This window comes from Seriola dumerili, unplaced genomic scaffold (genome assembly GCF_002260705.1).
Source record: "Seriola dumerili isolate Sdu_G_001 unplaced genomic scaffold, Sdu_1.0 BDQW01000331.1, whole genome shotgun sequence".
NCBI classification, from domain to species: Eukaryota; Metazoa; Chordata; class Actinopteri; order Carangiformes; family Carangidae; genus Seriola; species Seriola dumerili.
This window is the reverse complement of record NW_019174586.1, coordinates 6,432,685-6,448,922: the sequence shown is the minus strand read 5'-3', so window position 1 is coordinate 6,448,922 and position 16,238 is coordinate 6,432,685. Positions and strand designations below refer to the sequence as shown.

The 16,238-nt window shown below is 37.4% G+C and overlaps 2 protein-coding genes across 2 annotated transcripts; one reads left to right on the top strand and one right to left on the bottom strand.

Annotated features, from left to right (window-relative positions):
- Positions 1-652: 652 nt before the first annotated feature.
- Positions 653-2,724, bottom strand: LOC111232575. The gene is made up of 6 exons (XM_022760160.1): positions 2,716-2,724; positions 2,557-2,641; positions 1,939-2,295; positions 1,683-1,814; positions 1,461-1,519; positions 653-1,214 (listed from the first exon to the last, which is right to left on the bottom strand). Exons 1-6 carry the CDS (start codon positions 2,722-2,724, stop codon positions 1,149-1,151), a joined length of 708 nt encoding a protein of 235 aa, XP_022615881.1. The 3' UTR covers positions 653-1,148.
- A 3,857-nt stretch (positions 2,725-6,581) lies between these two features.
- LOC111232757 lies at positions 6,582-9,589 on the top strand. Its single transcript, XM_022760402.1, has 6 exons — positions 6,582-6,640; positions 6,814-7,158; positions 7,279-7,623; positions 7,796-7,909; positions 8,457-8,521; positions 8,866-9,589. The coding sequence occupies exons 1-6, from the start codon at positions 6,607-6,609 to the stop codon at positions 8,956-8,958; spliced, it is 996 nt and encodes a 331-aa protein (XP_022616123.1). The 5' UTR covers positions 6,582-6,606; the 3' UTR covers positions 8,959-9,589.
- Positions 9,590-16,238: the final 6,649 nt, after the last annotated feature.

The following is a 16,238-nucleotide window of genomic DNA, read 5'->3' as shown; positions in this document are numbered from 1 at the left end:
TTGGGCCTATAGCACAGCATTTCAATGAATGGTGTGGTATAAAACAAATGAATAAATAGAAAATCTATATTTTCCCATATTTACATGTCACAAGCTGCATTGAACACGTTACAGGTTTTTTTCTTTAATGTAAAGCCAAAAGCTGAAAATATGTCCCTTGTTCATTCGTCCTGTTATCGTAATGAAAGGTCGACAGTAACACACAATGCTATTTTAATAATGTTAACGTTTATAGTTAACGCCAAGAGTAATCAGCGCTACACTACGACAGCAGTAACCATATTCTTCATGTTTACACACAATGTGAAGGCTTCGTGTTTTGTTTTGTTTTTTAACAGGAGCAATGAGTTTTTCACATCATCGTGAAGAAGAGGCAGTGAACTTTGCAGCACTGGATTTCTCTGCAAGAAGAGTGAAAAGAGGAAGGAAGAAGAGTGAGTCACCACAAGAGTGTGCATACTCTGTTGCATATTACCACAAGCAGCAAAACCCCTCTCTATAGGCAGAACAACTCCCTATAGAGGTTATCACCTTAGGTCACCTTAGGGTGGGGGTTCACCTGTCAACAGTAGTTTTTATTGAAAAGATCCACACTGAAGGTTACTGAATTTTGCTTTTAAAAAATGTTCACATGGAACAGATGCAACATGCTTCTAGAAAACTATAGATGGCAAGTAATCCTGTTAAATCCCTCTGAGGCTGTCAAAGTTCAAAACTTGATAAACTACTGTTTATGTAAGCGACGGATGGATTTCAGTTATTCTGGCATTTGTAAATCTCAAGGAAACCAACACAATGACATGTCCACAGCAGCTCGAAATCACGTTCACAAATAGTTTTAATGGTCAAAACAATAACAAAAACAATAAACCAAAAAGAAAAAAAAAGCAAATAGCATAAACTCTATAGAAATTTACTTACAACAGATCTGTGGTCTCTGTGTCTAAACAAGATTCACACTGGTACCAGTGCAGGGCGCTGGCTGATATTCAGTACCAATCAGTATTTTTCTCTGACTGAAAACATGTAAACTTCAGATATTCCGCCCATCAAATATGTCGGTGCCAGGACTGAGTAAGGGAATTGGATCAGTGCATTTCTACAAACTTATTCTGTTGTTAATTTTGTAGCTTTCCCTCCGTCGGATTTTAGTGGTAGTCAGCTTTAATCATGGTGAATACGACTGTAGAATAAACCCATCTGTCCTCATCACTCTGAAAAAAGATACGAGACAACAGAGTTAAAAAACCTTAAGAACCTTTTTTTTAGAAGTTTAATCAAAACTGTAAATACTATAGCTTCTGACTTTTCTGACCAACATTGTTTATATGCAGAGAGACGGCAGCTGGATTTTGAAATTAAAAAAATGCACCAATTGAAAATGAGAGGATTGATTTCAATACATGTACATATAAAAATATCTGATAATTATTTTGTAGCTACATATTTATATTCTTTACCTGCTGACTTTGATGATTACCACTGGCTGCTGCAGCATTTGTTTGCAGACTGACGGCAGCTATTTTAATAAAGAATAAGTCACAGTAAAAAATGATTCACTGGATCTGACTTTTTTTTTTTTTAAAGATGAATGAAGTTTGCTTACACACAGGTCAAATATGAATCAAATGATGACAGTTTATAACAATTCAATAGATTGATATATGAGCAACTTTTCTTACCGTTGCAACAACCACAAGATTTCATTGTGATGGCACAAACAAGGAAGGCTGTAACAATCAGACTTACAGCCAAAGCAGCAAACAACAGAAGGACAATTGTATTGTCCTTTTGTGAATCACACGTGTCGACAACTGAAACATTAAATAAAGAAAATATTAAAGTTAAGAAATAGCAAAAAAAAAATTGACGATATTTGATAGTATGTTAATAAAATGATGATAATTTTCTCATTATATAGAAATATGGTGCTGTTACCTTCAATGTCCACTTTTGTTCCATTTCCAAATAATATCTCTCCACACGTGGCCACAGCGCAGTAATGAGTCCCAGCATCAGAGGAGCTGACGATCTTTGAGAAGTTGTAGACACATTTCTGTGTCGACTGAGCTTCAGGATTCTTTTCACACTGATTCACAGTGTTTTCATGAGCATAAATTAAACTGGGATGAGATTCATCTGCTCCGGCTCTGAACCAGTACACTCTGTGATCTACTGGACACGTTTTCCTCTTAAGGTCGAAGAGGACTGAACACCGGAGAGTCGCTGAGTCTTCTGGACGGACTGGATCAGATACAAAGTCTTCTGTGATGGCAATGATCTCAGGTTCTGGCTCTATGAAATTAAAAAAACAAAAAATAAACGTGTTTTATTCAGTTCATTGAGGATACATTGAAGGAGGGGCATATATATTACAATTGTTTATTCATAAACAAAAGACAAAGTCTGGTCACTTTTATATGAATTATGTAAACATACAATGCATTAACTAAATATATACAAGTAAGAAAGTGAGTAAAACTGCTCTTATAAACGATGTATAATGCTATGATTCTTATGACATCTGGAATCTTTTGCTGTTTTTGCTGGATTTACCTTTGACTCTCAGAAATATTCCTTTCAGAAATGTAATGTCAAGTTTTTCTACTTGTAGGCAGTAGTAGATTGCAGTGTCGCTGAACTGTGCTTTGGAAATATGCTTTTCCAATTTTTCAAGCTTTTGTTTTGCTTCTGTGTGATGAGTTTCCTTAACACTGTTTTCATCAAAAGAAAAGTAAGTAACTTGTCCTCCTAAACCTTCTGGAAATGTTCCAGAAACAAGCCTGATCCAAAATAAGCGTGCAGACTTCGAAGTTCCCTGGCGGGTACATGTCAGAGTCACAGTTTCTCCAACATTAACAGTCTTTGTCTCGAAGATGTGTTCATCTGCGCATCCTGAAAATAAAATAAAGACAGAGGAATGATTAACGACAGGGAAACAGTCATATGCCTTCTCTATATTAATGCAAAAAGACCGCAATGTATTTTAAATATTTCTGGAATAATACTTACGCCCGATTTTGAGCATGAGCAGCATATATATTATGATCAGCATTCTCCGATTTCACCAGCTGGGACAGCAGTTAATTTAGACCCTACTATAACAAGATTCAACTTCATGTAGTCATAGCAAATGGGAGGGAACGATCTCAGAGCGACCTGATTGGCCTTTTGTAATGTTGCTGTTTCACTGTACAACCACAGTGGAAAGAAATTCAACTAAACTTTCCATATTAAGAACATGAAACAACACCAGCAGCATCTGTTTGTTGTGTGAAATTTAGTTCTCATGATGGGTTCCCAAATCTGACACTTTAAACACAGAAGGTCTTGTAGGAGAGATATTGTAAACTCAACATACTGTATCTGTTGATTTTGCTACAACAGCTATTGAGACATTTCACTCAAAATTGCATGCCAGCCTGCTGGTGACAGTAGTGAAAAAGTCAGAGTTTCATCATACTGATTAGGATTCATCCTCTGGGGACTATAATTATCTGTTTAAAATGCCATGGCAATCCATCTAACAGCTGCCGTGATATTTCAGTCAGGACCAAAGAGATGGTCTAACCGCCAACGCTGACATCAGTGAAGCCAAAAAGCAGGAAGGACCGGCCAATCCAGGTGCCCCTCAACATCAGTAATGACCCGCCCACTCTGCCTGTCAGTCATCTGTAATGAAACACGTCAGCTGGGCAGAAGCTTATCCCAACATGCATTAGGTGAAAGGCAGTAGCAGAGCACTATCAGTTTCTGGGCTTTCACAGAAACTCAAAGGACAAATCAGAGTTCACGATATTACTGGGACCCATGTGAACCTGGAGCGATATCCAGTTAAACTCCACTCATGAAAAACCAAGAGGGACAATGCAAATATTTCTCTTTTTAAAGGAAGCTTTGTTCCTACATTAACTGCAAGTACAAAACTACATAAACTACATGAAGCGCTTTCCCAGAATAAACTACCATGAGATCCAGCGGCCTGGGTTCTTGTTGACCCTCAGCTTTCACTTTATCCTACTTCTATTAAACCAACAAAGAGGAAAATGAGGTGAAATCATTTACCAAGAATTTAAATGAAGTAAGATAAAATCCTTCAGAGTCATTCTGAGGCATCACTTAAGACAATCAAAAACAAAAACAAACAAACAAACAAACAAACAAACAAAAGAAAACACAACAGCCCCTTTTCTACCAAGATAATGGAAAAATGAAACGACCTGGCAGGAAATACTCTGAGTTTACGATGGCATGAATGATGCATGAATCAACAACAACAACAACAACAACAACAACAACAACAATTTACTGGTTATACTCTGAATGCAGTTTGGGTGAGATGTGTGTGTGGTAACTTACAGCTGTACTGATGGCATCTTCACTCACACCAGTTACTGGTCAGCAGTTCAACAGTCTCCTGTTCCCGCCACAGTCCCACTAACGAGTCCCGGTGGTGATGGAAGAAAAAAAAAATCCAATCCAACCTCGGTCTCAGTTGCAGCGAGAAAAGGAAACAGGCCCCGATCAACACCAGAGATGCAACTGTGCTTCTTTGCTAACACAGTGCGCTGTCTGGTGCAGTGTGCAGGCTTCAAAGTCCATACATTAATGCTAGCATGCCATTAGCAAGTCTGCTAACTAATAGCTATGCGGCAGATTAACTCCCAGACACTCAATGCAATCTGCAAAGACTTCTAGCCTTGAAACACACTTCTTACAAATGAGTCAGGCGACTACTAGAGTCTCTATATCTTACACTTGGTTTACAAACTGTAGCTATTTGTCAGGTGACGTCACGGGAATGGTTAGCTGTTTATCTCTGTGGTTGTTGTTTGATTGTTTGCCACTAGGAGTTGTTGGTAAATATCACAATGGATAGAGACGAGGGCAAAAGACACAGCAAAAGAAGTGGATGGTCTTTTTGTATTGCCCCTGGGTGCTCATGAGTACTGCTGCACAAAAGAGAACAGTACACTGGGATAAATCAAGTTTCATTCATTCATTCATTCATTCTAATGTGCATGGCTATAATTAACATAGAAATTCTCAGAAATCCATAGAAACTCTCTCTATTGTGCTCATATGGACCACAATGGAAATTAGTTAATTTTTATTTAACTTTTTTGTGTTATTCTTGACATTAATAAATAAACAGGCTAACCCTTACCCTAACCCTGACATTTTATATTTGTTTCAATACATCACATAAATATAATCAAAACAATGTTGATAGTAGCTGCAGCGTGACAGGCCCTCTTGCAAGCTACCATTAGAAGCACAGTGGTGCATCACAGGCTCCAGTGTCTCAGCTCAGACGTCCCTTGACAACACAACATCTGAAATGTCAGATTAGTTGTAATGAAGCCAATGTTGTCACGTATGAGATGCTTCATGTTGACCTGGCATTGCGATAGAAACCCTGCACTGGCATCACCTCTTCTTCAAAACTTTCAAATTGCATTGTTGTACTAACGTGTGACTGGTCTGAAGTATTCTCGTGACATCAGCCATGATGAAAACAGTGTTGCTTGAGAAGTTTGTCACTGGAGTGTAATTGTCAGTTAGCGTTTGTTTTTTTTGTTGTTGATATTTTTTCTCTATACTGCACATTTGATATGTTGACTGTCAGTTCAAACTGATAATCCTAATACTTCTTCAGACATAAAGGTGGAGATGTCCAGGCAGAGAGCAGCAAGATGCAAGAGAGAAACTTACAGGAAAGACAGGTTGCACAAAATCATCAGACATGACCCTGAAATTAAGTGAGATTTGCTGTTTCTACTACTACTGTCGTGAAAAGGTGGTGGGAGGGTGTGGGGGTGGTTTGTTGATCCTTTATCTCTGCTTGCCTATCTGTAGAAGTCACAGCACGCCACTGTTGCTCACAGTCTGTGATGCATGGAAACTTAAGCATTGCTGTGGTCAGGCTTTCAAGCTCAGGTATAAATTCAAAGGGTCTTTTCTCTCTGTTTGACCCTCTGTTTTAGTCTGTGTACATGACCATATGAACTGTGTCTGCTTTTCATTTTTTTAAAACACAGTGTAGCTTGCAGTTTTTATGAAGATACATCAGCCTTTTGCAAAATATAATTATTTCCTTCTTGGCAAGAGTTAAAAAAACATATATGAATTTAATCTCTATTCAGTCAACAGAGATTGATTCAGGGTGTGTTTAATAGTGTAGCACAAAGAAACAACTGAATAATGAACTTAATTGTCTTGTTTACATTTTCTCATTAGCTAGCCACAGAAATACAATATTAAAAAAACAAAATGGTTTATTGATTATTTTACATTAGACTTTACCTTTTTTTTCTTAATTTTGTTTGAATAAAATCAAATTTGTTTTACACTGGTTTACAGATGTTAGGAAGCTTCCAGTGTCCCAGCGCTAAACAAAGCTAAAACCTGAGAGCTTACACTCAATAGAAAAAAACCCCGTGTGCCCATTTTGGTTGAATTGCAAAAGTGTGTTTGCCAAGTTTAGGGGGGAGTACATTTCAGCCAATCAGTATGTCCTCTTCTCTGTAAACTGCGGTGATCTTGTGATCAAACCTCTTTGGGTGGAAAGATGTCAGTAGTGCAAGAGAAGGGTGCTGTACCACAATGATCGGAAGATTGGCTGCTTTGATTCTTGTGTGTAAGTACGCGACTTACCTAGTGTGACATAAATACCACTTGTTCTATGTTTACTGTGTGAAAAAAATAGCAATATATTTTTGGCGAGGCCCTGTAATAATCTTTATATGGCAGATTTTTAATTTATTTTTTCTTCGTGTGTTGTAACTGTTTTTGTTTGTCTCTTTTCTTCAGCTCTGGCTCAAACTGCAGAGGTTCCTCACCTGATCTCTTTGAATGCGGTTGAACTTGGTGACAATGCCACTTTCACATGTCCAGTCTCTGACACGGAAAACAAAATCTTGCTTTGGTGTAAGCAGCCTCTTGGACAAATAGTCCAAATGGTTGCTGCAGTAATAGTTGGTACAATAACAGTCACTGAACAATTTAAAGACTCACGTTTCACAGTAACAAAAGGAGATAATCATTATCTTCTTACCATTAGAAATGTCAGCAAAGTGGATGAAGCAACGTACTTCTGTCAAAGTGGAACATCGTATTCACAGACTGTCAGCAATGGCACATTCTTGGCTGTGAACGGTAAAATATCCTATACTTTTCAGTGCTTGAGCCTATGTGAGTGATCAAAAGGCTCATAAGTCACACAAATAATTTTGAATGTGAATTGTTTTCATCCCTCCTCTAAATTTAACCAAACAGGTTGTAATGAGCAGAAACATGTCTACGTGCATCAAAGTCCGGAGACAGCATCAGTTCAGCTGGGAGCCTCAATGACTCTCCAGTGTTCACTTCTCTACACGAACAAAGAGAGCAGAGCCCAGTGTCCAGGTGAACACAGTGTGCACTGGTTCAGAGCTGGATCAGGAGGATTTCATCCAGGCATCATTTACACTCACAGCAACAGGAGTGATGAACAAGAGGAAAGGAGCTGTGTCTACAGTTTGTCCAAAACTATACAGAACTCCTCTGATGCTGGGACGTACTACTGTGCTGTGGTCACATGTGGAGAGATCCTGTTTGGTGAAGGAACTAAAGTGGAGACAAGTACGTATTTACAATTGTATTTGAATCATAAATGAGTCTTGATGAATTTAGATTGGTTAAAATATATAGTCCATGTAGGCTGACGGTTTTCATTCAAGTTTGAGAGAGTGACTTATAATTGATAAAAACATGAAGCCAATTGCTATGAGCTGAGGATATTTTTGTGATTTAGGATCAGGACTGGACCCAGTTGTCGTTGTGCTTGGAGGGTTGCTGGCCTGCTGTGTCACTGTGATTGTCATCCTCATTTTCTTTGTGAATCAAAGAGTTTGTGAACATTGCAAAGGTATGTTGATCATACATAAATTTTCTATTCATTAATTTAATTATGCTTAGGGATGCAACAGTGATTAGCTTTTGTTTTATTTTTGATCTCAATTAAGCTCTCTGAGACCCAACCATGAAAGACAGAAATTATAGTAAATTTCTATTAAATTAAAAATTATGGGCTTGTGATTCGAGGGTTGGCAGTTTAAGTCCTGAAAAACAGTGGATCTTAGTCTGAACATCCACCTGAGTGTTGTCTTTGGAACAACATGCATCCGTGTTACTTTTTTACATCTGTCAAATAGTACTCAAATATTTTATTCAAGTAAGAGTACCACTGCCACAGACCAAAGGAAAAGTATATGTTCTGTAGTCAGAGGATTTGAAATGTGACTGTTACAACTGAGTTACTGGATAAATCCTTATATTTGTCTTTCCTGACTCATTAGATTTTGGTCTGAGTGTGTTGCATCAAAATGGTAACTTCTAGAAAGAATGTATGGTTACTCCTTCACGGGACAACAAGGTGCTACAGCTGAAATTAAAAGCTTTATTTTTATTTACAGGAGCAATGAGTGCTTCCTGTCTCCGTGGACATGACGGGTCAGCTGTTGATGGATCAAATAATGTGGTAAATATATTCTAAAGCTGTCATAATTAATACTATTATATTAAGAATAGATCAAATGACTGTGTACAGAGAAAGGTGTTGATAATATAGTATATAGAGCTTGTTATAGGTCAAAGTTGTGGGTACAGTCTATGTGCAATGGAGGACAAAGAGTACCCTAATACTTTCAAACAAACTGTACACCGACTTTTTAATTAAAAGTTTTAGTGTTTGTTGGGACTCAACTACACATGATGACATAGCCAACACCATATGATTTATATTATTTTTAACTCATGTTGACATTACAGCTCTAATCTAACAAATATTAGCAATTAACACAATCAGTATGTTTTTATTTACAGGATGGTGAAGCAGTGAACTATGTAGCACTGACTTTCTCTGCACGGAAAGCAAAAAGATTGAAGAAACGAGAGTCGCCACAGGAGTGTTTGTAGCTCATCCTGTTGTGTGTTATGATATAGTATTTCATTTCTAACTGTAACCCAATCATTTAGTTTCTCAAGACACCGTTTTTCCCTGACAAAAATGCTGAACATAGCCTTAAGACCTGGTTATGAGACAGGAGTTAATGGTATTATGGCTTTTGAATAAATGTTTGTGTATTTAGTGTCCTGCTAATGACTAAACTGTGCTAACACGCTAATGGGTTTGCTAACCAACCATGACCTTATTAGCTCAAAGAGCTTTATTTGCCCTGCAATAGTGTTTTTGTGTACAATAGAGAAAAAAATGCCAGGGGGTAGTAACCAGAACAGCATAGAGAAAACAGACAGAATATCCAGGTGCTACTGAGACTGACTGAGTGAGAGAGTTAGCGGTCAGTTCACCAGCTACAGCGGTTCATTGACTAACACTGCGAGTAAAGTTATCAAGCTTCTAGACACAAATACTTCACAAAAATGCACAAATTAATTTAGCAGTATCACTTTCTGATATGACCAGGTCTTAAGGCATTTAGACACAAGGATTCACCAAAATAAGAGAAAAAAAAATATTGCTGACAATGCAGGTGTGTGTTATCAGATTTATATAGCCTATATTTTTTTATTTGTTCTGTTAATGTGTGTGTGGTAGCTTGTACCAATATTTGTGTCAGTTGGATTGCATACTGTAACAGCTTTTATTTATTTTAGCTTATGTTTGGAAAAAAAAAAATAGCTGTGTTTGCTGATGTTTTGTTATTGTCAGAATTGGATATTTATGTTGTTTTCTGGTCAGACTGATAAAGTGAATAATTGAACCAATTGAATTCCAAAAAATCCTACTCCATTTAAGAAGAAATCCATGTTGTGAATACTATCCAAACAAGATAGTCAAAAGACACTCAACATCTCAGATAAAATATTAAAATGGGATTGTTAGGGTTACCAGTTCACTCACATGAAACAGTCAGCCGCTTACTTCAATAAAAGTTTCTCTTAGATTTGTCCTTCTTTCTGGCCTGCTCTATGAAATATCCCACGGACTCACCCGAGATGACATCACAGAACTACAATAACTTTCTTAAAGCAAACAAATTCATTCACTAAGTATGACACAATTTAACTCAAATGATTGTAAGGATAAAATCAGGTTATAACATTTTATATCCAAATGGTCAAAGGTCAACTTCATTGTGACATCATAGTGTTAGCAAAAATACTTCTGTCCATTATTCATTGTTGTAACTCAGGAAGGGGAAAATGGGATGGGGATGCTGGTAATTCTAGTTTTTCAGGTGGCGTGGTGTATCATCTGTAGGTTTAATGTTTATAGTGTGATAAGTTTGTGGCATACTGTATATATTTTAAGATCTTCTGTCAGAATTTTTTTGTAAAGCACAGAATGCATGTGTTCATAAAATATGAGGGCACATCTAGAGAGGTTACTATGAGCTTTGCTTCCCTAAACCAACATGCCCTGGTCACTTAGGTGAAGGTGAATAGGAAAACCTATGTATGTGTTTTTACCTAATATGACGGTCCAGAATAGGAGCATAGCAGTATATGAAATTGTTGTAGAGAGACATAGTATTTCCATAAATTAATATGATATTTACATTTACAACAGCAAACCATTGTCAGCATAGTAATCTTTGTGTCTTCTTTATTTTACCAAGAATACATGCTGCCATAACACTTTCAAGTTACAAGGTACTTCCTGACAAATAAGATAAAAGGTAACGTAAAATTAGACTAACATTTCAGGGGTATCAGTGGTAACAATAACACAAGTAAAATAAGTAACAAGTAAATAAAAGCACAAAAATGAAATACAATACAACTGATTATGATAAAATAAAATAAACAATAATGTAGGAGAACGCTGACTGTATATCGAGCTTGCAGAAAATCTCACATAAAATAACACAACGTGCTGTCAGAAAACTGTAGACAGTTTGATGAAAGTTTTCTGATTGTGTTGTCCGTCTCCAAACAAAGACAGACGTCTGATGATGCGACAGAACTAACACTTACTTTTGTAATGTGAAATATGGACAACGTTAAATCAGGTAAAATAAAATGACTGTAATGGTTACATAGGTGCTAATGATCAGAGACATTTTAAACTTGACATTAAGGCAGGCTCAGATCATGGCAATATTTTAACATAACTAGCTGATTATTTGTCTGATTCTTTATCTGCATTCTGATTTTATGTCATACCTGTAACTCTTCATTTTATTCATAGGCATGAAAAGTATAACACTTAAAGGTTGCATTACAAACGAAGTGAACAGATGTCTTTGATGATTTAACGAACATTTCAAAAATACCAATGCCCATTTCAAAAATATTGACATAAATAGGAAGGTTTCCTTTTTCAAGGAGGTCAAATTATTTATTTTAGTCGCACATTTTTATTTTTTTTGCTGGAATTGACTGAATGGCTGATCCAACCCAAAAGCCTTGACAGCATCATAGATCCCCTTTCTCTCCGCTGCTTTTGCATCCCTCATTCCACCACTGCCACCTTCCATCATGGTATAGACAACAGCTGAATAAACCCATGCGTCCTCATCTCTCTGACAAAATATATGGCACATTTTGTGAGATGACTTATGATAAATGCATTTAAAATGAAAAAGGGGACCTGACTTTTGTTAGAAGGTTCATCTTACCCTTAAATTCCTGAAATGTTGATTGCGCTGTCCACCAGTGGTTGGAGTGCCTGTTAAACAAACAATGAGAACTGTATTGTAAATAAAGACAGTAACAATAAATCAAGATTAGCCAAAATATTTAACTGAATTTCACTAAAATAAAGAAGAACTGTTCTGAAGGTTAACTTGTGATCAATACTAATGAAGTTCACTTTTTCCAAGTACAATACGGTATAAGAAATGTTCCCTTACCACTGCAATAATCCCAAGACTTTATGGAACAAATGACGAAAGCTATGATGATCAGACTTAGAGCCAAAACAACACACAAGAGAAAAAACATTGTGTTGGCCCTCTGAGAATCCCACATGTTGACTGCTGAAAAATATTGAGAAAGAGCAAATAATTACAATTATTAATTAGTAAAAGTGTAATAGAGTAATTCATCATCGTGTTAATATTTGATAGAAATTATTTATCATACTTTATTTTAATGGATCCTATCGGATTTTCTTTTTTTCTTTTTTTATAAAGTTATTTTTTGGGGCATTTTTTTGCCTTTGTACTGATAGGTGCAGTGGTAGAGAGACAGGAAGGTCAGGGAGAGAGAGTGGGGATGACATGCAGCAAAGGGCCACTGGACGGATTTAAAACCGGGTCAATACGGTTAGATCTACGTCTTAATGGTACATGCTCTACCTGGGCGGGAGAGATTTTCAATTAAATGAATAAATATGTAATGTAATAGGTAATTTCACCACAATGTAGAAATGTTGTGCAGTTACCTTCAAAATCCAGTTTTGTTCCATTTCCAAATAATATCTTTCCACACATGAACACAGCACAGTGATAAGTCCCAGCGTCAGAAGAGGTGACATTCTTCAAGAAGGTGCATAAACATTTCTTTGTTGAGAGTCCCTCAGGATTCTTGTCATATCCACAAACACTGTTTCCTTGAGTATAATTAAAACTTGGGTGAGATTCAGCTCCTGCTCCAAAACAGCACACACACTTTTCTTCTGGACACAGTTTTGTCTCAGAGAGGGTTGAACACTGCAGAGACACAGAGGCTTCTGTATGGACTGGATCAGGTGTAGGGACCGCAGTGACATCAGGTTCTGTTCCTGGGATACCGAAAAATATATATTATTCAAAAAACACATTTCACCATAATTATTGAAAACAAAGCCATATTTAAGGAATCTGAAAAATGTGTTTACCTTCAACTCTCAGGTCTGTTCCTTTTAAAAATATAAAGTTCTGTTGATGTATTTTCATACAGAAGTAAACTGTTGCATCACTTAGCTTTGCTTTTTTAATAGACAAAACAAATGTTCCAAGCTCTTCAGTGACTCTAAATCGAGGATCAACAGACTCCAAGCTATATGTTTTTCCCAACACTTGAGGAAAGTTTCCAGAAACAATCCTGATCCAAAACAAGCTTCCTGAACCCTTGCGAGCACATGTGAGGGTCACATTATCTCCAACACAAACAGTCTTTGTCTCAAAGATCTGCTTGTCTGTGCATCCTGAAAAGACAAACAGAGCAGTGATTAACAACAGACACAGATTTAATATATGCCATCTATATAAGATCAAAATAAATGTGAAACACAACTGCACTAAACCAGACCTTTCTACATATACTTACCGCCCATTCTGAGCATCAGTAGCATATAAAATATGATCAACATATTTTCGTTTTTCGACTTGAGGCTGCCGTTAATTTAGATCATATAATAAAATGACCCACCTTAATAACTACAACATGTGGGAGGGAACAATGTGAGAGCAATCTGATTGGCCTCTCATTATGTCAGCGTTTGTGCTACCACAGTGGAAATAATATCAAACATCTTTCCAGTCTAAACACATGAAACAACACCAACAGCGAGCTTTTGCTTCATGTTTCATGATGGGTGTTAACAGTTTCCCTCTATGATAAACATCAACAGCAGGCTCCCTCTACAGATTAGTTAATATTACTGATACTATACCAACAACATCATCCATCAGAGAGGTGCCTGATCAGTCCCAGAGGAGTCCTGCATCAGAATGCATCAGTCTGGGATTACATGAAACAGAAAACACAGAGGCACTCAATCCACAGAAGAAGAACTTTGGCGAGTCCTGCAAGATGCTTGGAACAACATAGTGCCTTGAAAAACTTTATGCAAGCTGATCAAGGAGAATTGGTAAAGGCAAAGGGTTTTCACACCAGTTGGGGGATGGGGGTCTGTTTCTTGCACTCTTTGTGAAATTATGTGATAAATAAAAATTTTCATTCATGACATTACTTTTGAAAGCGTTGTCACTTAACTTTTGGTGCCTTAAACTTAAACACTGATTAAAGTTAGGTAACTAAAACATTTAGCAAAATTTTATGTTTGGACTGTGACTGGACACACACTGGTTTTCACTATGATACATCAGGACACAACTTCCTGCCTTGGCACTAAACAATGTAAATGATGTACTTAAAATTAATGTGGGCATGGTTGCAGGTCATGGACATCCAGATTGACTACTGAGGAGTGTTTAGGTAAGGTAAGTAGGCAAAGTTTAAAATTATGGGATTCATATATCAAAAATGGCATCATTGTATTTTTAGCACTGAACATAAGTAGTAAAGTCTTACAGAGATCATGTAACTCTGAGGCTTAAGCATGGCTTTAATATCACCACGGTTGGGATTGGGTTGGATTTGATTTCCAGGGTGTAATGAATACAAAACAATTTGAGTCAAAATAACTATTTAGTCAACTATAAGAACCCCAAAATTCAGTAGTCACTGTATTTGTGGCCTCCCACATTGAGTGTGTATATCAAGATTTTAAAGCACTGGACTGGGCAACAGCGCCCCTGTTCTCTCTTAACTTCGCTGCCATCTTTTGGTGGCAACCAGATGACTCAACAAACAGCAGATAAAACTTTTACATGCTCTTTTTTGTTTACTACAATTACTACAATTTTAAAATCCAACAACCATGTCTGTACCACTGACAAAACAGATTTTATATGATTTGATTAATTTTGTGTGAATGAAAGAAATAAACCGAGATTGACATATTGATTTAAAGTGGAAGCCAGTGGAGCCATCTTAAATAACCTTGGACAAAGGACGGGAACTCCCCATCATCAGTGGTGACTCCTGCCTACGCTGTCTGTCCGTCATCTATAGCAAAAAAGCAGCAGGAAGAGTGAAACAGACAGTGGGGGAGGGTTGTCTCACCATCCACTACGTTGACACTTTGCAGTTTAGAGTTTCGGATTCAGCTAACATGAAAGCCTTTTGGACTGAGGACGATGTCCCATGAAGCTTTTTGTTTGCCGTAGCTAAAAGAACCAAGGTGACTCACATGGAGCAATGTCATGTTGTCACTTATGTGTTACTGTGGTGCATGAAGTAAACATCCTACAGTTTAATGTAATCCAGTACAATAATACCCAGCACAATAACAAGGAGTTCCTTGAGCAAACACAGGTAAAGAAACAACTGTAAAACCTAGTTTAAAAAGAGCCCTGTGATAAATACATTTCTATACTGTCCTGTAGTTTCTTTATGGGCACACAGACACACTTTTACAGTCACCTCTGACAAATAAGTGATGCATGGAAAGTTATGCATTGCTGTGGTTGGACCGCCAAAATATGGTACGACATCAAAGCCACTTTTGCTTCCTGTCATTTTCAGCATTTTAATCTTCTCACAATTTTAATCTTATTAATATTCAACAAAGTATAACTGAAAAAACATCACATTTCGCCACAAAGTGGAACAGCAATTACTACAATAATACTATAAAATGATATATATTAATACTGTTCCACTATAGTATAGAATAGTAATACTGTTGTAATACATTTATCGTGCAGGACAGTTATACAAACTCACTCCTGGTTAATGACACAGTACTTTCAGCGAGTGTTTTCAGTGTGCATTTCTCTGGGTTTTTCTGTCTTTGATGGTTGTTGTTGAGAGACAGGTGTGTGTTACACACTAACTGGTCCAACCAAGATCTTTGTGTCAAAAGCAGGGGTTTGAACTGTGATCCTCCCAGACACTCTTTGGCCCGCTTCTTTTATCTCAAAACTCTAAAAGAAACTTTGCAAGCTGAATGCATCAACTGAAAAATGTGTATAATTTCCATGTTTAAATGCACTGCTCCAAAACTTTTATCTCTTACATCAGGGGTCCCCAAACTACGGCCCGCGGGCCACATCCGGCCCGCCAAAGCAATTGGAGTGGGCCACTTAACGATCCCAGACAATCCCTCTAAACATCAACCAATTTTTATTAAATTGCATTTTCCTATCATAACATCATAACATATCCGTACTTAAAGGTTGGCATTCTAATTAAAATTGACCATAGTTATGAGCTATTTATAGTTAATAGTGGCTCATCTTCACCTCCTCACACAATGGTATATTCTGACGTGACTTTGATCGTGACCGAGCCAGCGTCAAGCTGCAAAGTTCTGAGGTGGGAATCTGTCATGAAGGTGGTTGTGTCCTGCATAAACTTCATCAGAGCAAACGGACTTAAACACAGGCAGTTCCAAGCCTTTCTCTCCGAGCTAGAATCAGCCCACGGAGACGTGCTTTACCACACTGAAGTCCGCTGGTTAA

Bases quoted from the DNA above. Each gene is read 5' to 3' on its own strand.
- LOC111232575 (XM_022760160.1), bottom strand. The intron at 2,296-2,556 runs GTAAATCCAGCA...TTAATTTCATAG, and splicing joins AATATTTCTGAGAGTCAAAG to AGCCAGAACCTGAGATCATT. The intron at 1,815-1,938 runs GTAACAGCACCA...TTAATGTTTCAG, and splicing joins AACAAAAGTGGACATTGAAG to TTGTCGACACGTGTGATTCA.
- LOC111232757 (XM_022760402.1), top strand. From the start codon at position 6,607: ATGATCGGAAGATTGGCTGCTTTGATTCTTGTGT. The intron at 7,159-7,278 runs GTAAAATATCCT...TTAACCAAACAG, and splicing joins CACATTCTTGGCTGTGAACG to GTTGTAATGAGCAGAAACAT. The intron at 7,624-7,795 runs GTACGTATTTAC...TTTGTGATTTAG, and splicing joins AGGAACTAAAGTGGAGACAA to GATCAGGACTGGACCCAGTT.